The sequence below is a fragment of the Equus asinus genome, chromosome 8 (genome assembly GCF_041296235.1).
Source record: "Equus asinus isolate D_3611 breed Donkey chromosome 8, EquAss-T2T_v2, whole genome shotgun sequence".
NCBI classification, from domain to species: domain Eukaryota; kingdom Metazoa; phylum Chordata; class Mammalia; order Perissodactyla; family Equidae; genus Equus; species Equus asinus.
In genome coordinates this window covers 21222472-21242563 of record NC_091797.1, presented here as the reverse complement: position 1 = coordinate 21242563, position 20092 = coordinate 21222472, and the positions used below count along the sequence as shown (strand labels likewise).

At 51.2% G+C, this 20092-nt stretch overlaps 1 protein-coding gene across 2 annotated transcripts; it reads right to left on the bottom strand.

The window, feature by feature from the left end:
- Positions 1–83: 83 nt before the first annotated feature.
- TCTE1 (t-complex-associated-testis-expressed 1) lies at positions 84–19750 on the bottom strand. 2 transcript variants are annotated; one of them, XM_014837476.3, is made up of 6 exons: positions 19117–19750; positions 16006–16089; positions 7419–7791; positions 5881–6449; positions 2985–3434; positions 84–1431 (listed from the first exon to the last, which is right to left on the bottom strand). In XM_014837476.3, exons 3-6 carry the CDS (start codon positions 7693–7695, stop codon positions 1222–1224), a joined length of 1506 nt encoding a protein of 501 aa, XP_014692962.1. In that variant the 5' UTR covers positions 7696–7791; positions 16006–16089; positions 19117–19750; the 3' UTR covers positions 84–1221. The 2 variants fall into 2 exon arrangements, with proteins under 2 accessions (XP_014692962.1, XP_070370949.1); XM_070514848.1 differs by lacking the exons at positions 16006–16089; positions 19117–19750 and having other exon boundaries at positions 7419–7835.
- Positions 19751–20092: the final 342 nt, after the last annotated feature.

Sequence of the window (20092 nt, the reverse complement as noted above, 5' to 3'; positions counted from 1 at the left end):
CACTCACACACACTCTCGCACCTACACGTTTTGCACTCCGGAACTGTCAGAGGGTGTCAGGCACACACAGACAGACTCTAGGTTGCCCAGACAGGCACACATATGCAGTCACTCCCAAGGCCCCTTTGGTGCTCTGCTCAGCGCCTGCTTGTTGGAAGGAGTCCCCGGAGAGCAGGCCCCTTAGGCTGTGGTTGCAGTGCATGACCCACCCTTTGGAAATGGGTTTAGAGGTTCTGGGCCCTTCAGTGCAAGCGGGATGGAAGATGGGGCTCAGCCTGAATCCATCAGTCCTCGTGGCCCCATCGGTTGATGTGATTCTTGTGGGTGTGGCCCTAGGGTGGGCAGCTGCAGAGTGACGGGGACTCATAGAAGGTATCTGGAGGGCTCCATGTGTCTTGTGGACAAGGGCTTGTGGGGTGGGCTGGGCCTGGCTGGGGAGAAGACAGGTTTTTGTCAATTGGGTGCATCACACTGTGGCCTTTCTGTCGTGGATTTCCAAGCGCAAAGATTGTATAAATCAAAGTGGTGGATAATAAAGTTGCAGATGACTCACGGACTTCCCTTCCCAGCGTGGCACTTCCCCTGCCATCTCATGGGAAGCTCTCTGGGGAGGCCACTGGGTCTGAGCCACTCCTGCCACCTCTGTTTCCCCCTTCCCAGGTTGGGGGAGAGGATTAGGGGATGGCATGGCCTGTAGAACTGGATCACTTAAGCAGGGTCAAGTAATAGGGAGGTGGCATCTACAGGGGTGAGGGTGGAAGAGCCAGGCAAAGCTCGGCTGTAACCAGAGGAGGAAAAGAGCGTGTAGAGACAGAGTGTGTGTGTTTGAAGGTCTAGAGGTTAAGGATCTGTCGAGGCGATAGGAAAATGGTAGGGAGTGTGGTCAGGGAGGGGGCAGCCCTCGTGCGAGAGCCTGGGCAGGCGCAGTCCCTCAGAATCCTCTCTGCCTTCCCTATTGCTGGAAGAAGTTGGTCATTTCAAGGGGTCCAGTGATACTCTCTCCCTGGGTATGGGGGCTGGGTCCCACTTCATACCCCTTCTTCCCCTATCCCAGGCCCCTCCCCCTCTTCACATCTTTATCCACACAACTTTTGATCACTCACCCCAGCATATTCCTGGTCTCCCTATCTCCCTCCCTCTGGACCAGTGTGACAGTCTGCAGCAGGCATGGCAGGGGCATGAAGTGAGGGATGGGGCACTGCCCCAACCCTGTCCCCCATCTTATCCCACAGGGTTCTCAGGGCCCTTGGCAGTGATTGGCGACATGAAGTGGCTGGGATTCAAGGCCCGTTGGCGGGCTGCTTCACGATTGGCAGAAAGGGCTTGGCCAATGAGGTACTCGCTCTCCTGGGATACATCTGACAGGCGCAAGTCAAACCCCAGGAGGGTTTTGTTGTCTGACATGCCTTCCAGGAGCTGCTTCCCGCCGTCCTGGGAGAGGAGTACAAGGGAAGTGGTCATTTTACATCGCTTCCCGGGATCACACACACACGTTTGTGTATAGAGGCGACTGAAACAAAAGTTTCACAAAATAATATTTAACCTAGTTGTGCAGCACACTGGTGTTTTCTATTCTATGCTATCCTAGTCCATTCTATTCCATAAGAAAAATGGTGCTCAAGACTCACTAAATTGATTTTTCAATCCCAATGCTTTGAAAAACATGGCTCTGTGGCAGTGATGGTAATCCCATTCGTCTGGTTCAGCCCTGGGCATGTGAGGCAGATCTGGCTAATGCAATGTGAGGAGGACGTTTGGAGGGAGTGACTTCTGGGAAGGTTCTCACTGAAGGAAGAACGAAAGAGAGGGGCGTTTGCCCTTTTTCTGCCTCTGAGCATGGCCCCATGTGAGATGCAGCAGCCATCTTGGCACCATGAGAGGAGCACCCGAGAGGCCACGGCCATGTGGTGAGAGAATGGCACTGACCCAAGGAATTTACCAACCCCAGCACTCGCTACCCTGGGGCTTCTGATTAGGGACAGCATGAATATTCCTCTTGTTTACGCCATTTTCTGGTTAACTTGTAACCAAGAGTGCCCCCTCTGGAGACAGTGTGTGTGGGCAAGACTGTCCTCTGGGGAGGGTGAGTAGAGGGTGCAGGGGCCTGACTGGAGTACACAGAGGGTCCTCCCCATAGTCCTCACAGCTCCAGCCCCTTCTGGTTTGGGTGGGCCAGGCCCCGTGTGAAAGAATTTCATGGTGGGAGGTAGAGCACGGCTGTTCTGTGCTTGTGACGCTATAGTGCATTGCAAAGTCAACTTAATAGGCTACGGAAGCATTAAAGAAAATAAAGTACATAGAATATAAAGGGAAACATCAGCATATATCACAAGCAGTAGGAGTAAACTCCAATTATGTTGATGGATGTGTTCACTAGGTGTTGGTGTAAGTTGCGTTTCTTACTCTGAGACTTGGTCAAGAAAATTTGAGAGACATTGTCTGTTGGAAGGGACCCAGGCTTTCAATCAGTCCTGGGTTTGAATCACAGCTCTGCCACTTTCTGCTGACTGGATGCTCTCAGGCAACTCACTAACCTCTCTGAGACTCAATTTTCCATCTGTAAAGTAGGGGTAAGAGTACACATTTTATGAGATAACTGTGAGGATTAAAGGAACACTAATGGATATTGGGTATCTAGCATAGTATATAACCCTGAGTGATAGTGAAAGCTAGCAATTACTGAGAACCTAGCCAGTGCCTGTGATGGTTAGTTGCTTTACAAGTATAACATTTAATCCTCCCAGTAACAACATTTAAAGTAGATACTGTTATTATCCCCATTTTACAGATGAGGAAATGGAGGCCCCCAAAAGTTAAGTAACTTAACCAAGTGCTTAATGGCAGAGCTGGGATTGGAATGAGGTAAAGTCTGCGATCTTAACAATTATCCTGTAAGTGCCCCATTGCTGTTGGATTCAACATCCACCCTCCAAAGGCCCCAGGGCCTCTCCTTGGCCCTGCCAGCCCCAGGAGCGGTGGCTCACCTGCCCGATGTGGTTGCAGCTCAGGTTGATGCTGGTGAGCGTGGTGTTGATGGAGAGCACCTGGGAGAGGAGTGTGGCAGTGGGCTCAGACAGCTCATTGCCACCGAGGTGCAGCGTGGTGAGGCACTTGTTTGTCTGCAAGGCGTGGGCAAGTGCCTGGCCGCCCTCATCCTCAATGCAGTTGAGGCGCAGGTTGAGGGAAAGGAGGTTGGTATTGTGTGCCAAGGCGTGAGCCAGTGACTGGGCACCAGCTGCACGCACCTGGTTGTTGGCCAGGTTGAGCACACGCAGGCGGCTGTGGCTCAGCAGCTTGGCGGCAGCACGCCCACCACGGTCCCCAATGAGGTTGTGTGACAGGTCCAGCTCCTCTAAGGTTGGATGGTCCAGGAGGCTGTGAATTAGGATGCGTGCCTTGTCATCGTCCACCTTGCTTCGGGTCAGCCTGAAGATCTGTGGGCAGGTAGAGGGTCTACGGTACTGGGCAGCCAGGAATAATCTGTCTGCCTGCCCACCTTCTGCAGATAACGAAGGGAGGCGCAGGGAGGCCTGAGGTTCTGCTCACCTGGTGTTGGCCACCTGGCTGGCTTTTGGATGGGGCAGGCCTACCTAGCATGGCAGAGCAGTATAGAATTGGTGGCAGGCAGTAGAGGGGAAAGGCTACTGTTTATCAAGAAATTACTATGTGCTGGGCATGCTGCTAGAACATTTCATAACCATTATCTCTAACCCTCAGCATCCCAGTGAGGTAGGAGTTCTCTCCATTGACAGATAGAAAATGGAGGCTGAGGGCGAATACATCATTTGCCGAGTCACGCAGTGATTGAGCTGCAGAGGCAGACTTTGAATCCAGGTCTGTCTGATGCCCCAGCCCCTTAGTGTGCCCTCTTCAGATGGCTAAAACCCACCAGCGTAAGGAGAGGATCTCTTTGAAGGAGATTGCCAGGATAAGAACTGGGGAGAAAGTGGGAAGGGTGAGAAATAGAAAATAGATTTTTTTTCGTTAGTGCCATCAAGTCAATTCCAGCCCCTAGTTCTCCTGGTGACCCTGTGTGCAGCAGAGTGGAACCCTGCCCCATCTTTTTGCACCATCCTCTCTATCAGACAATGCTCTGCTGCTATTCAAAGAGTTTTCATGGCCAATTTTTTCAGAAGTGGGTGGCCAGGTCCTTCTTTCTAGTCTGTCTTGGTCTGGAAGCTCCGCAGAAACCTGTCCACCATGGGTGACCCTGCTGGTATTTGAAATACCAGTGGTATAGCTTTCAGCATCACAGCAACATGCAGGCACCCTGGTATGACAACGACAGGCGGGTGGTGTGGTTCCCTGACTGGGAAACAAACCCTGGCCGAGGTGGTGAGAGTGCCATCTTAACCACTAGACCACCAGGGCTGGCTAGAAAATGGATGGGATGATGAAAAAAGATAAGAGAAAGGGGGTAGGCCCAGCATTATGAATACTGGAGACGGGAGCCATTACCCCTTTCCTTCTCACGGGCTTGTTCCATTCTTCCCTCTTCTTCGAGGCCTCTCTGCTGTCTCCCTATCTTTCTCTCCTCTCCTTTCTTTACATCTTAGCCAGTTTGAGTTATTTGTCCCTCTTGTCTTTTCATTGCATCTATCTGGCAAAGCTCCAATCCTGGATCAACTCCACTCTATTTTCTGCATGTCTGTGCCCAAGCAACTGACATGATGGAAAATGTCACATGACAGGACTGGTTGGTACCACCAGAACCACCAATGGGCCCTCAGTGCTGTGTGCCAATTCAACTCTGTTTCTCTGGCCAACATACTCTCTCATGATCTACAACAACTATTTCAACCTTCTGCAGCCTCCTCAAACTTCAGGAGGCCACCCTACAGCCTCCTTTCAACAGGTACGTCTCCTCCAGCCTCCCCAGCCATTGAATGGGAACCCCTCATTTTCCTAATCCCAAACACAAACCCAGTGCTACCCACCACATCCACTCTCCCCTCTGCTCAGAGCCACCTGCCCCACCTCAGTCCTAGATGCCACCTCTCCTGCCTTCCCAGGAACCTTCCTTGGTCAATGAACCTGTGCCTCTCTCCTGTATTCAGCTCCTTTCTTGCAATTAGATGGAGCTTTACATTGATTTTAAACACTTGCAAGTTTCTTCTTAAGAAAACCCAAACCTGTCATTTATTACAGCTCTACCTTTCACCTCCTTCACAGCCAAGTTCTTGAAAAAGCTGAGCACAGTCCTTCTGTTTCCTCACTTCCCACTCTCCATAAACCACTCTGATCTGGCCTTTGCTCCCGGCACTCCACTGACATAGCTCCCCCTCAGTGACCTCCGTGTTTGCTAAACCCACCCTGTTGCTTTTCACTCCCTCTTTCTGAAATGCGTCCCTCCTTTGGCTCTATGACACAATGCCATGTCCCCTTTTTCTTCCTGGCTGGCTCTCCCTCTTCCAACCAGAATATTTAGGACATACTTAGACTAAAAAAATTATTCATTGTGTATCTAAAATTCAGATTTTCTGGATGTCCTGTATTTTCATTTGCTAAATCTGGCAACCCTATCCTAGGTGCAATGTTACATTCATATGATTGCTGATTAGTGCCTTTTATCCCACCGGACTGTTAGCTCCAGAGGGCACAGATGGTATAATTTTGATCGTTGCTGAATCTTCAGCACCTAGGACAGGGTCTAGAGGGCGGACCTTAGTTGGATGAGTCAATGGTCGGTGAACTGGGAGGGCAGTTCATCTCTGCATCCTCAGAATCCAGCTTGGTGTGGGGTGCATGAAAGGACACTTGGTGAATGAATGAGAAGGAAATAGGAGGAAGAAGATGGTGATGGGGGAGGCAGGGAAGGGGAGAGGGAATCAGAGAGAGGCTGAGAATTGGAGGTGGGGGAAGGCTGGAGGCGGATGGTACCTTGAGAGTGTGGCATGCCTTGATGGTGGCCGCCAGGGAGTGGCAGTCCCGGTAGGTGAAGAGGAAGAGGTTCCACTCGAAGTTCATGCCACAGTCCTTGACACCGTACACCAGGTCCAGCTCCTCCAGATGGCTCAGGCCAGCCACCAGGTCACCCAGTTGGTAGTGGTCCATGGCGGGCTCCTCCATCTCTCCCTCGCTGCCCGAGTCAGACTGTTCCCCACTCCACGGTGGCGGTGGCAGCTGCACGGGCGGAAGGAACTGATCCACTTGGATCCTGCGCACATACTTCCTGCAGAGCGGCAGCAGGTCGAGGATCACCGCGGGGTCCGTGGTGTTTGGGATGAAGTGCTTTAGCAGGTTCTCCAGGTGCCGCTCAAAGAACATGCGCTTCCAGCTGCCGCCATGCTTGGCCACGTAGCACACAGGCCAGCGCTGCATGCAGCAGCGGCGCCAGTAGCTCTCATCATTGATCAGGTTGGCAGTCACAGCCAGCGGCAGGTCAGGGGACAGGTGGTTCAGGACCTTCTGCTGGTGCTCTGGGAGCAGCTGCTTCAGGATAGGGTTGTCTTTGGGAACAGAGGAAGGAAAGCAGGAGTCACAGTGTTGGGACAACAGAACATGGTGCTCGGGGCTGGGCCTGCCTGGGGGGCACTGAGGAAAGGGAAGACCCTCCCCTGCCTCTGGGAGCCCCAGCCTTTCCTCTCAGGGAGCATCTGAGCAGGGAGACACAGCCCTTGGCTTTGGGCTGCTCCCGCCTGAAGGTGGACATCTTAGCATCTGGTCTCAAGAGCTCCCAGTCCGAGGAAGAATCTCAGGCCCAGGCCTCAGTTATCATTTAGTCTGATGGAGGGAACAACCCCTGACTTCAGAGGCTCCCAATCTGATTTGATTCATTCATTTCAAAACAAAAAAAATTTGAGCACCTACTATGTGCCAGACACTGTTCTAAGTGCTGAGGATACAGGAGTGAACCAAATGGAGGAAGCCTCTCCCTCTTATGAGGAGAGGCTTATTGTAGGTGTCTATATACATACGAATATATTGTAGGTAGATGGTGATAGGTGCTGTAGACAAATTGATGGCCCCCTTCAGAAAGCTCCCCAGCTGGTAGGAGAGGTTGGCAACTTGTCTTTGAAAAGGATGAATATTTACAGAGCATAGAGTATAAAACAAACCAAGAACCTATACACACCATGGAAGACTCCAAGAGAGTGGACAGCAATCAACCAGGGAGGGCTTTCTGGAGGAGGAGGTAGATATGGTTTGGGCTGGAGAGAGTGGGAAAGGTGAGGAGAAGGCATAGGCATGGAGGGCACAGTGTGGGTGGGAGTCTGGTGGGGCCTGGAAGTGGGGACAGCAGGAGAAACTGTCCTGGTCCCGGGAGGAAGGAAGTGTTGAGTGGAGATGAGGACACTGTGTAGGAGGGCAGGGGCTGCCACAGGACCCAGCTCTGAGGCCCCATCTCCAGGTAGTCCCCACCCACCTTCCCCTCCTCCTGGCCTTCTCCCTCCTGCCCAATGCAGGGACAGACTCACTCTGGAAGTTCTTGACGATGTGCTGAATGCAGAGCTCTCTGAGGAGGGGCACAATGGCCAGGGACCACTCTGCATCCTCAGCGATGATCCTGCGCATCCGACGTACATTGGCCCCAGAATTCGGGCCCTTGGACTTCACGGGGGTTGGATTGACTGTGGGCTTTGAGGGCTGCTGGGCTGTGCTCGAAGCTTGGCCTGCAGTGGAGGACCGGTCCTGGGTGGAGGTGGAGGAGCGGCTGGGGACCGACAATGATGGTGGTGTTACGGTTTCCTGCATGCTGGGGACTGGCAAAATAGGGGCAGGTGGCCACTTGGTGATGGCCTTGTGACAGACAGTTTCTCAGACTGGCAGGTCCTTGATGCTAGTGGGAACCTGAAGCGAGAGGATGGGGTAGAGGTTACTTTGGAGGGTCTCGGTGGGCATTTACCAGGAGAGGTAGCACAAAGTGGTTCTTAAGGGTCAGTCTCTGGAGTAGAACCGATGCAAGTACAAATCCCACTGACGAGCTGTGTGGCCTCGGGCAAGTCCCTGAGCCTCTTTGAGTTTCAGATGCCTCCCTTGCAAAAGGAGGATAACAGTTGCCATAGAAGATGCTTGGGAGGAGTGAATACGATAGGGCATCCAAAGAGGCATGGTATCCTGTGGCACATGGAACTGTAGCAAGGAGCAGCCCCAAATTGCCCAGCAATTACGGGCAATTGCTGTATGCTGGACGTATTTTTCTTTTAGTTCTTTATGCATATTAATTCATTTCATCCTCACAAAAGCCTTTTTGAAATAGGCACTTGTATTATTTCCATTTTTCTGATGCGAAACAAAGCACATAGAGGTTAATTATTTGCTCCATGTGACACAGCTTATAAATAACAAGAATGGGTGTAAACTCAGTCTATCAAGTTCATACTCTTTTTTTTTTTTTTGCTGAGGAAGATTCAGCTTGAGCTAACTTCTTTTTTTTATTGTGGTAACATTGGTTGATGACATTATATAAATTTCAGGTGTACATTGTTATATATTTTGATTTCTGTATAGATTACATCATGTTCACCACCCAAAGATTAATTACTATCCCTCACCACACACATGTGCCCATCACCCCTTTCACCCTCCTCCCTCCCTGGGCTAACTTCTGTTGCCAATCCTCCTCTTTTTGCTTGAGGAAGATTTGCCCTGAGCTAATATCTGTGCCAGTCTTCCTTTATTTTGTATGTGGGTCCCCACCACTGCATGGCTGCCAACAAGTGGTGTAGGTCCGCACCGGGGAACTGAACCCAGGCCACCAAAGTGGAGCATGCTGAACTTAACCACTAGGCCACAGGGCCCGCCCCTCTTAACCCTGCATTGTACTGCCCCTCTGAGGGTCAGGGGAGGGCGTGTGTATTGCCAAAAGATTGCGGTATAAAAAGAACCATTTAGTTCAAAACAGCTCCCTGCACTAAGTATTTTTTTAAATGCGTCTTTTTTTTTTTTTTTTTTAAAGACTGGCACCTGAGCTAACATCTGTTGCCAATCTTTTCTTTTTTCTTCTTCTCCCCAAAGCCCCCCAGTACAAAGTTATATATTCTAGTTGTAGGTCCTCTGGCTCTGCTTTGTGGGACATCGCCTCAGCACGGCTTGATGAGCGGTGCTAGGTCCATACCCAGGATCTGAACTGGTGAAACCCTGGGCCACTGAAGTGGAGCATGCGAACTTAACCACTCGGCCACAGGGCCGGCCTCTGCACTAAGTGTTGTACAGAGCAGTAACGGCTTGACCAGGAGGATGGAGTTGAGAACAGCACTGGCCAATAGAAATATAATGCAGGCCAAAATGCAAACCACGTATACTACAGATCTTTCTAGACTTATGATGGGGTTACATCCCAATAAACCCATAGTAAGTTGAAAATATCATAAGTCAAAAAGGCACTTAATACACCTAAGGTCCTGAACATCGTGGCTTAGCCTGGCCTGTCTCCAACACGCTCAGAGCACTGACATTAGCCTACAGTTGGGCAAAACCACCTAACATAGAGCCTATTTTATAGTAAAGTGTTGAATATCTCATGTAACTGATTGAATACTGTACTGAACGTGAACAACAGAATGGTTGTGAGTGTGTCGGTTGTTCACCTGTTGTGGGGCTGACCGGGAGTTGCGGCTGCTGCCGCCACCCAGCATCATGAGGGAGGACCGTATCACATATCGCTAACCTGGGAACCGATCAGAATTCAAAATTGAAGAACGGTTTCCACTGAATGCGAATGGCTTTCGCACCATCGTAAAGGTGAAAAATCCTAAGGCGAACCATGGTGAAGTCAGGGACTGACTGTATTTAAGTTTTTCTAGGACCCACATTAAAAAAGCAAAGAGAAACAGGTGAAATTAACTTTATATTTAATCCAATATGTCCAAAATATTATCACTTAAATATGTAATTAACATACAAATTATTAATGAGATATTATATGTATATTTTTTCATACTAAGCCTGGTCTTAGTATGAAAAAGGTCTGATGGCTCAATAGCCACATGTGGCTACTGTTTTGGACAGTGCAGGCTGAGAGAGGAAGGAGGGGGAACTGGACCCAGGCCCAGTCCAGGGTGCCCCCCTCCTTCTCCTCTTCCCCTCTGAGGGCTCCGGCTCCTTCAGTCTCCCCATCCCTGTCTTCCCAGTTCTCCCAGCGTCCCTGCATTCCAGACGGCAGCGGGAAGGCGTGGGAGGCGAAAAGGCAGCTAAATCTGGGGCTGAAGACAGAAGACAGAGGATGTATCTGGGACTGGGGATGCCCCATTTGTCCATCTCTGCACCCTTGCTGGGGGAGCCCCTGCCCTGAGTCTGCAGGCGGAAATGCCCGCAGCTCCTCCTCCAGCACTTCCCCCTGACATTTGCTCCCTGACTCGGCGCACGGTGTAGTGGCCGGTGGGAAGGAACACTCTGAACCTGCAAAGGTGTCCTTGACAGATGGAGGGGACCAGATGGCGTTCCCCAGCCAGCCAGGCATCTCAAGGAGGGAGAGACTGGTGCTGTGTGTGTGTGTGTGTGTGTGTGTGTGTGTGTGTGAGGGAGCGTGAGAGGGCAGTGTACGAAAGATAGCTGTGTGTCCGTGACACCCTTATGCAAATCAAATGCAAATTCACAAACAGATTGTGTCCAGAATGGTGGGATAACCAGCTGGTACTTTTTAACTAATGGCCCCTCAGAGGGTGTGGCTGGCAGTGGGTGCTCCTTAGAGGCGCCAGATGACTTTGCATTTCTGGCTTTGCTAGTGACTTGCTGTGCGACCTTGGCCAAGTTACTTAACTTATCTGAGCTTCAGTTTTCTTATCTGTAAAACAGAATAATAATATCTTCCTATGCAGGCTGTTGTGGAGATATCTGAGAATACTGGAGGGGTGTGTGGAGGATGAAGGACAGGGGTCTTAGGCTGGGCAGAAGACACCCTGGAGACCTGTTCCTTGCATGCTGACCTGAGATGGTATCTGTGAGTGAGGCCCTTACCCATGTCGAGGGGACATGCGAAGGGCACGGTGGCAGTGGTGGTGTTCGGGGCTGGATAGAAGGACAGAGGAGCCTGGCAGTTTGGGAAAGAGAAAGAGGAAAGAGACAACAGACCACCCCTGCTCCTGCCAGCGCCACATCTGTGCTCCTGGGGCTCCCTCCTAGTTCTAACCTAAAACATTCGGGCATTCTCCTTGGTCCCAGATGCATCCCAAGACCCTCTGCAGGCCAACCCATGGGAGCAGGACCCAGCTTGGCTGAGGGCCACAGATTCCTGGCTGGTGTCACCCTGCAGCCGGCTCTCCAGGCATTTCTCACAACACCGCCCAGCCTCCCCATCCTGGCAGGCGGTCCCCTCTTTCCTCCTGGGAGGCCGAATGTTGGGAAACCTCCCCTGGGGCCAGGCCGGGTGCTCTCTGGAACTGGCTGCCCCTGGTCTCACAGCCCAGTGCTTCATTGTCTTAGGCCCTGGCCTCTCTTCCTGAGGTCTGGTCCTGGCTGCCTCTGCTGTTTGGAGCCGGCAGCCAGGGTGGGTTTCAGGGCCCCGAGCCACCTCCTCACAAGGCAGGGGCCGAGTGTGGCTCCATGTGCTCCCTGTGCATGACTGCTATAAAAAAGAGCCTCTTCCGGCTAGCCACATTTACAGAAACCTCCATACCACCAGGCCTGATGTCACGTGTAAGGGAAATGTTAAACCCTTAGCCCCATAATGTCGGAGTTGATAGTTTTCACTTAATTACTTCTTGACTTTTTAAAAATAGATATTACAAAAATATTTTTAGGAAGCAAATTATTACTAGACACAGAGGATTCTTTTAAGGAGGATTTTAGTTCCAAATGTTTTTTAAAAAATTAATAAAATATCAAAGTATATTTAAAATAATGAGCAAGACGAACTCCTTGCCTCCCTGTTACTAATGTTATAAAGATGATAGAAAGTGCGACCCTATTGGGGGCCTGCCACCTGCCCTTCTCAACTGCTTCACAGCTGCCACTCTCTTGGTTCTCCTCTTGCCTCTCTGATCGTTCTCAAAAAGTCTCCCTCGGTTCGCCGGTTCGGATCCCAGGTGCGGACATGGCAACCACTTAGCACGCCATGCTGTGGTAGGCATCTCACAGATAAAGTAGAGGAAGATGGGCACGGATGTTAGCTCAGTGTCAGTCTTCCTCAGCAAAAAGAGGAGGATTGGCAGCAGTTAGCTCAGGGCTAATCTTCCTCAAAAAACAGTCTCCATTGCAGGCTCCTCCAGCTCTGGCCACCCCTCCCGGGTTGCAGTCCCTCAGGGTTCTGTGAGGAAGCACTGCCTCGCTCCTGTTGATGGGTTGCAGCTCTCACCTCCCCTCTGAGGCCCAGACTCAGGTCCACTGGCAGGCCTCCCAGCTCCCACAAACTCAATCTGCCCCCCAAGAGAACTCAGTGCCTCCCCCAGGTGGCTCCTCCTCCTGACTCCCTACCTTGGCCGAGGACACCAGGATGCATCCAGGGGCCTGAACCAGAAGCTGGGGCATCACCACTCTCCTATAGGCCCCCCCATCTGGCTACTCAGTTCTGCCTCCCATCCCAACAGCCCTCCTCTCCCCTCATGCTGCTGCCTCAGCTCAGGGCCTCACTGTCCGCCTGGATCAGAGCTTCAGCCGCCCAGCACCTGGGGCTGTCATCCAGTGTGGTCCTCTCACATCTAGCCTTCCCACAGTGGCCATGGCTCACCACTGCCCACTGGGTACAGCCCAGCTTCCTCACTCAGTATAGAAGGTCCTCTGTGTCAGGACGCTGTGTTTGAAAGAAACTCCTCTTTGTCTCTGGAACACTGCGGGCTGGTGCATGCTGCCCAGCCTTTGCTCAGGCTGTGCCCTCGGCCTGGAATGCCTTTCCCACTGGCTCAGCCTGGGAAAGGGACTGTCATTGTTCTGAGCTCAAGTACCACTTCCTCTCTGAAGTCTTTCAGCCTCTCTCATCCCCCGTCCCCCAAACAACCCCTCCCTTGGTCAGCCCCCAGTACGTGGCTCACTTCAATGATCCGATTGGCCACCCTCTCCCCACACCCACACTAGACTGTGAGCTCTCGAGGGGCAGAGACTGTTTCCATCTCATCTTTATCTCTAATCCCTCGCCCAGCGTCAGGCCTGCTTCAGGGGTGTTTTGAGCTTCCCCAGCCCCTTCTGGGATAATAGATTCTGGCCAACAGGAGTATCCTGTATTGGTCAGAGCTACTGGTCCAGGGGTGGCCACCTGAGTCCTGAGCCAAAGAGAATCCTTCTTGGGACTTGTCCAAGCGGAGGAAGACAGGACATATGTCCTTGAAGGATACAGATCCCCTGCCATGGGAAGTGGTTTCCCTTCACATGGAAAAGGCCTGTCTGCAGTGGGAGGGAGGGAAGCCTGGTGGAGGCAGAGACAGCACCAGCTACCTTCAGTCCCCGAGGCCCCCAGAACTGCCTGCTTCCTCAGCGGTGCCTTTGGTTCTGAGGCCTAACCTGGCAGCCTTCTAACAAGTCCCTTTTGCTGAAGCTAAGACTTGGGTTTCTGCCCCTTTGTGACCAAAGGGTCCTGTCCATTTGGATAGGCTCACAATTTGGGGAATGAAATTATGGGAAAGATCTTCAATCAGTAGATGAAATAGTTCAGTGGGATGGCCGAGAAGAGCCAAAGACACCCAGGTTATTATACACAGGGTCTGACATCTAACTCCTGTGGCCTCTTCCTCTCCTGACCACCCTGAGCCTCCAGTCTCGCCTCCCATCTCTCCAGCCATAGGACAGTATCAGCAACTTACATGTGCTCAGCACCTATGTTACAGGCTCCTCTCAGAACTCTTCTCGTGTTTGAGTCTTACAACCGTTCTGCAATAGAGGCGCGGATGAAGAAACTGAAGACCAGCTCAGGAAATGACTGGCATCCAGGACATTCAGGAGGGCTGGGCCAGGGCCTGAGGGCGGGCTCCTGCCTCTAAGCACAGTGCACTGCTCTTCCGCAGTTGCTCGGTGTGTCCCCTTCCCACACTTTCTCACCCTCCACTAGGAAAGAAGAAAGGATGTTCCTGCTCCCAGGGAAGCAGGGGTCCCAACATAAGGCTTTCATCCCTGTTACATTAAAATGCATTTTCCCCCTAAAAGAAATGAAATCTTTTTTTTTTTATTGAGTTATTGATAGGTTACAATCTTGTGAAATTTCAATTGTACATTAATGTTTGTCAGTCACGTTGTAGGTGCACCACTTCACCCTTTGTGCCCACCCCCCACCCCACCTTTCCCCTGGTATCCACTAAACTGTTCTTGGTCCATAGTTTTAAATTCCTCATATGAGTGGAGTCATACACAGATTATCTTTCTCTCGCTGGCTTATTTCACTTAACATAATTCTCTCAAGGTCCATCCATGTTATTGCAAATGGAATGATTTTGTTCTGTTTTGCAGCTGAGTAGTATTCCATTGTATATATGTACCACATCTTCTTTATCCATTCGTCTGTTGATGGGCACTTAGGTTGCTTCCACGTCTTGGCTATTGTAAACAGTGCTGCAATAAACATTGGGGTGCATAGGACTTTTGGGATTGCTGACTTCAGGCTCTTTGGATAAATACCCAGTAGTGGGATGGCTGGATCGTATGGTAGTTCTATTTTTAGTTTTTTGAGGAATCTCCATACTGTTTTCCATAGTGGCTGCACCAGTTTGCATTCCCACCAGCAGTGTATGAGGGTTCCTTTTTCTCCGCAACCTCTCCAACATTTGTTGCTATTAGTTTTAGATATTTTTGTCATTCTAACGGGTGTAAGGTGATATCTTAGTGTAGTTTTGATTTGCATTTCCTTGATGATCAGCGATGATGAGCATCTTTTCATGTGCCTATTGGCCATCAGTATATCTTCTTTGGAGAAATGTCTGTTCATGTCTCCAGCCCAGTTTTTGATTGGGTTGTTTGATGTTTTGTGGTTGAGTTGCGAGAGTTCTTTATATATTAAGGATATTAAGCCTTTGTCAGATATATGACTTGCAAATATTTTTTCCCAGTTAGTGGGTTGTTTTTTTGTTTCAATCCTGTTTTCATTTGCCTTGAAGAAGCTCTTTAATCTGATGAAGTCCCATTTGTTTATTCTTTCTATTGTTTCCCTTCTCTGAGAAGGCATGGTGTCCGAAAAGATCCTTTTAATACTGATGTCAAAGAGTGTACTGCCTACGTTTTCTTCCAGAAGCCTTATGGTTCCAGATCTCACCTTTAGGTCTTTAATCCATTTTGAGTTTATTTTGGTGAATGGTGAAAAAGAATGGTCAATTTTCATTCTTTTACATGTGGCTTTCCAGTTTTCCCAGCACCATTTGTTGAAAAGACTTTCTTTTCTCCATTGTATGCCCTCAGCTCCTTTGTCAAAGATGAGCTGTCCATAGATGTGTGGTTTTATTTAAAAGAAATGAAATCTTAATATTACATACATGCCTGTGTGTGTATATCCATACATTAACTTTGAACTGCTTTTTAAAAATGCATCTCATTTTAGGTCAAACAAAGCAGAATAAATTATGAAATATATGCTGACACTAATGTAGCAAACTTTTAAAAAAATGTAGAAGTCATGTGATATATTATTCTCTGACAATTTAAGTATACAGAAATTATATATGAGGCCAGCCCAGTGGTATAGTGGTTAAGTTTGCACACTCTGCTTTGGCGGCCCGGGGTTTGTGGGTTTGGATCCTGGGCATGGACCTACACACTGCTCATCAAGCTATGCTGTGGCAGTGTCCCACATACAAAATAGAGGAAGATTGACACAGATATTAGCTCAGTGGTAATCTTCCTCAAGCAAAAAGAGGAAGATAGGCAATGGATGTTAGCTCAGGGCCAATCTTCCTCACCAAAAAAAAAAAAAAAAAAAGAAAGAAAAGAAAGAAAGAAAATAGCATTTAAAAATTTATATATATATATATATATATGTGTGTATATATACATATCCCCTCTTATCAGTTATCCACACTTCATTGTGAATGAGTTTCAGATCCAAAAAGCAAAGTTAGGAAGGGGGCAAGGAGAGTGTACCACTGCATGGGAGAAGGTGGGGAGGGCCCGCAGGAGGATGAGGGGGAGGAGACCGGAAATAACTCCACCTACTTCACAGGGTGGCTTCAGTCTGGCCTGGGCATCACCAGTCCGCAGCTGAGGATGGTGGTAGGTGGCACTATCTTCCCTGGAAGCCTGGGGGGAGGGTAGACACTCATTAGCCAGGGCCCAGGGGCTCCCAGACAGCCCCCAAGGGCCCACAGAGGGCAGCCCCAGAAGTGGCAGAGCGGTCTCCTTCCTTTCTGGAACCTTTTCTCCCTGGGGAACCTAAGGGGCAGTGAGAGAATCCTAGAGTTTGAAGACTAAAAGCATGTTCAAGACTCTGGTCCTCTGGGGCAGGAATCCTCTGTGACATTCCAGAGAGAAGGTCAGGGCCACCAGGAGTGAGTGCCTCTTGTGCCACCACCTGGTGTCCCTATTGGAGGGCACACCCTGCCCTTGGATGAGGAAAATGGGGACATGCCCTGTGACCTCTCCTCTACTGGTGCCAGTCTCATGGGCCTGTTGGGCTTCCCATGCTCTGTCTCCAGCATCCACCTAACCCAACCCAGGACCACAATCCCTGGGGAAAGGCCAATCCTCCTCCCCACACTTCCCCACTCTGGTCCTCAGGCCCAGGGTCCTGAAGTCACATTCAGGCTGTAACTCAGAGGGTTAGGTGTTAAGGTCTACTCTCTACATGCCTAAGCACAGATACAATAAAGTGATGGGATGCCCCAATCTGGCCTGGTTTTCTTCATTTTTTCTTCTGCAAGGAAAGATTGGCTCTGAGCTAACATCTGTTGCCAATCTTCCTCTCTTTTTTTTTTCCCCTCCCATTAGCCCCAGTGCGTGGTTGTATATTCTGGTTGTGAGTCCTTCTGGTTCTTCTATGTGAGCTGCCACCACGGCATGGCAACGGACAGACTGGTGGTGTGATTCCACGAGGGGAAAACAAACCCGGGCCGCTGAAGTGGTGAGAGCTCCGAACTGTAACCACTAGGCCATAAGGGCTGGCTCAGGTTGTCCTCATTTTTGGTGGCTTGTGTCTGGTGGACAGGTGTTCTGGGAACCATATCCTTGCCATATATAGCTACGATTTATTGAGTTCTAGGCCCCCAATAGCATGTGCACAGCAGGAGGCAGCATAGCAGCTGGCTAAGGATTCCGGAGTTATATTGCCTAAGGTCAAACTCCACTGGGCCCCCTAGCATCTGTGAGACCCTGGGCCAGTCATTTAACCTCACTAAGGCTCCATTTCTTTATCTGTAAAATAGGGACAGTAATTAATGGTACCTACTTTGTAAGATTCTCCAGAGGATTAAAGGAACTGATGTGTGTGAGACATTTCATACAGTGCTGGGCCCAGAGCCAGCACTCAAATTTTGTGAAGATGTTAGATGCCTTACCTACATAAGTTTATTAAGTCTTCAGATTTATTACTGAGGACTCCTATTGTTATTATAACACTATTATCCTCCTTTCACGGATGAGGAGACTGAGGCTTAGAAAGCTTAAGTAACTTGCTGGGCGCCACACAGCTGGTGAGCGGCAAAGCTGAGGTTTGAGCTGATGTCTGTCCAAAGCTCTCCCTTACTTCCATCACGAAAGCCTGGACCGATACTGAGATGCTCAGGTTGCTTCCTAAGTCGCCCCGACTCTGTTGTTGACAGCTCTTTTCCAGGGGGCTTCCCAATTCCTCCAGCTCCTGAACTCTCTTGTCAGGTCACCAGCCTTCAGCCTTCAGAGTCCCTCACCCCCAAACCACTGCCAGGCATGGCCTCCTTCCACAGAACTGGATCATTGCCTGTATCCCTCGGCTTGAGGCCCCTGAGACCCAAGAGAATACTGAAGAGCTGTGCTCTCCTGCCCCATGGCTCAGGCGGGGCCTCCGAGTTCCTAAGACTCAGTGCTTGACTCTCTAGCACATCCCGCCTCTTGGAGGAGGGGTCAGATCTCCTCCATCCATCTACAGTCCCCAGTTAAATCTAACCACTGACAAATAAAAATGGCAAGTAATAGGATATATTGGAGTATATGAGGAAGCCATTTTGTGTAAACCTAATTCAGCCTGACCTTGTCTTTCCAAAAGGGCCTGACCGAGGCCGTTGAGCATGCATTGTATATCTGCTTTAGAGATTCCCTATGGCAAGAGCAAAGGCCCTTGAGATAAAGGTGCAACTTCCCTCTCCCTTCCAACGTTGGCATTTCTTTAAGGATAAGCATCTTTCCTTAGGCTAGAAACTGATTGCTGCGCTCACCTGTGACCCCAGCTCAAGACAATAGACTTGCCTCCTGCTACACCCTCCCTCTGAGATAGCAGACCCACTACCTGCTGTGTCCATCAAGTGCTGTGCTGACAGGGCAGTCTTGTGACTATTGGGGGAGGGACATTTCAATCATATGTGAAACATCCTGTATGGGGGTATGTAACCACTCTGTGCACCTCACTTCCTTGGTGCCCTTTCTTCCTTTGGGAAGAAAGGCCCTGGGCCATAGTCCTCAGATTTCAGCTCAGAATAAACTCACCCAGATTTTCATTTATAGATTGGTTATGGATTATTTTCGTCGACACCACTTTGGGCAGAAGCTCCTCTCACCTGCACAAATGTGAATGTTGAAGATGCTGGGGAGGAGCCCTCTCTCCTGCTCATCACACCCCTGGCCCTCAGTTGTCCTCACCTCCCTTCCTCTTAGCTGAGAAGCAGAAGTGCCAGCCCTCTTTAGGTGGCGAGCACCGCTGTGCACCTCTGGGCTGGCTCAGCTTTGATGGGCTACCCGCACCCCACTCTCCACCCACTTCTCTGACTGAACTTCGTTTGCCGGCTCAGCCAGCTTCTTCCTCACCCCAGGATGCCCTATGGAGAGCCCTCCCCAGGTGTCTGTCCTCAGGGCCCTGCACTTTTGTCTGCATTTCCTCTGATCTCTGTCATGCCCACCAGGTCAGACCCTACTACCTCAGGCCAAGTCACTCTCAAATCACCATTTGGGAATTCCCAGTTTGTGGAATCACAAAAGAGGGGCAAAAAGTTCCTCTGACAGAGCCCAGCCCAGCCAGCTTGGTGTTTGGCCGGGTGGGACAGTCAGCACACTTTTCACACGCCTCCTCCCAACCCCTGCCCACTTAGGTCTGTTGTCTTTAAAAGGGCTCCAGCGACTTCGCTCCCCGCCCCTCATCCCTACCTTGGCTCAGACACTCCAGCAGGGAAGCTCAGCTCCAAAGGCCAGTGAGTGCGTCCGCCAAGCCGCCTGGGGTGAGGAGGCCCTCCTGCTCCTTGGTTACCAAGGGAAACCAGCACGCCGTGGGAGGGAAGGAGGGAGGTGCGGAGCTTCCGGACCCGCAGGAGGAATTGCAGCCGGAGGAGCTGGGGATGGGGGTCAGCCTGTCTGTGCAGACTGGGACCCTGGACCTAGGACTGCTCTCCTCCACGACCTTCCCCTTCCTACCTCTTACCGTCCCCCTCCCCTTATTCGCAGCCCCTAAGCCTCTGGGCCAGTTCGCAGACAGCGACGGTGGCAGGGGAGGAGGCACGGGTCCCTCTTCAGATGGGTGGGTGGGGGGCCTCCTGGAGGTACAGACCGGCCCTTCCCCGCCGCAAGAAACGTGGGCGCCCAGGACGTGGCCCCCTACGGGCTTCTGGCCGGTGGGCCGAGGGCGCTGGAGGGGCTTCCACGCCCCGCGGGCGGCAGTGGAGGCAGGGCGAGTCCAGGCCTGGGGAGCCCGGGGTTGAGTGTCCTCTCTCGCCGAGTCGCCTCACCCGCTCCCAGTGCAGGGGCGCTCGCCTTCCCGCAGGTCCCGCGCGGCGGGCCGGTCGTTAGGGACGCCCCGCGTCGCCAGGGGGCGGGGCCGAGGCCGCGTGCACGTGCGCGTGGGCGCAGGGATGCCTGCGCGGGCCCCGCGTCTCCGCCGCGTGCCGTGCAAGCACGTGGATCTGTCTTTAGTCGTTGTGGCTACGAGCTTTGGCACGGGCTCGATGCAAGGAAGGGTCGTCGAACGCGGTGTGCAGGCCGCCGTGCGGGTGGTGGAAACTCTGGTCCTGGGGCAGCTTTGTGCTCTTGGGAGACATGTTAGGAATGGGTGGGCTTTTGTCGGGGAAAGTGAGGAGTCGGGGACCCGGGGCAGCTCCTGGGCTGGAGTGTTGTTCCCTCTTGGTGCCTT

Bases quoted from the DNA above. Each gene is read 5' to 3' on its own strand.
- TCTE1 (XM_014837476.3), bottom strand. From the start codon at position 7,695: ATGCAGGAAACCGTAACACCACCATCATTGTCGGTCCCCAGCCGCTCC. The intron at 6,450-7,418 runs GTGAGTCTGTCC...CTGTTCCCAAAG, and splicing joins CATCGTCAAGAACTTCCAGA to ACAACCCTATCCTGAAGCAG. The intron at 3,435-5,880 runs GTACCATCCGCC...ACCTGCCCACAG, and splicing joins AGGCATGCCACACTCTCAAG to ATCTTCAGGCTGACCCGAAG.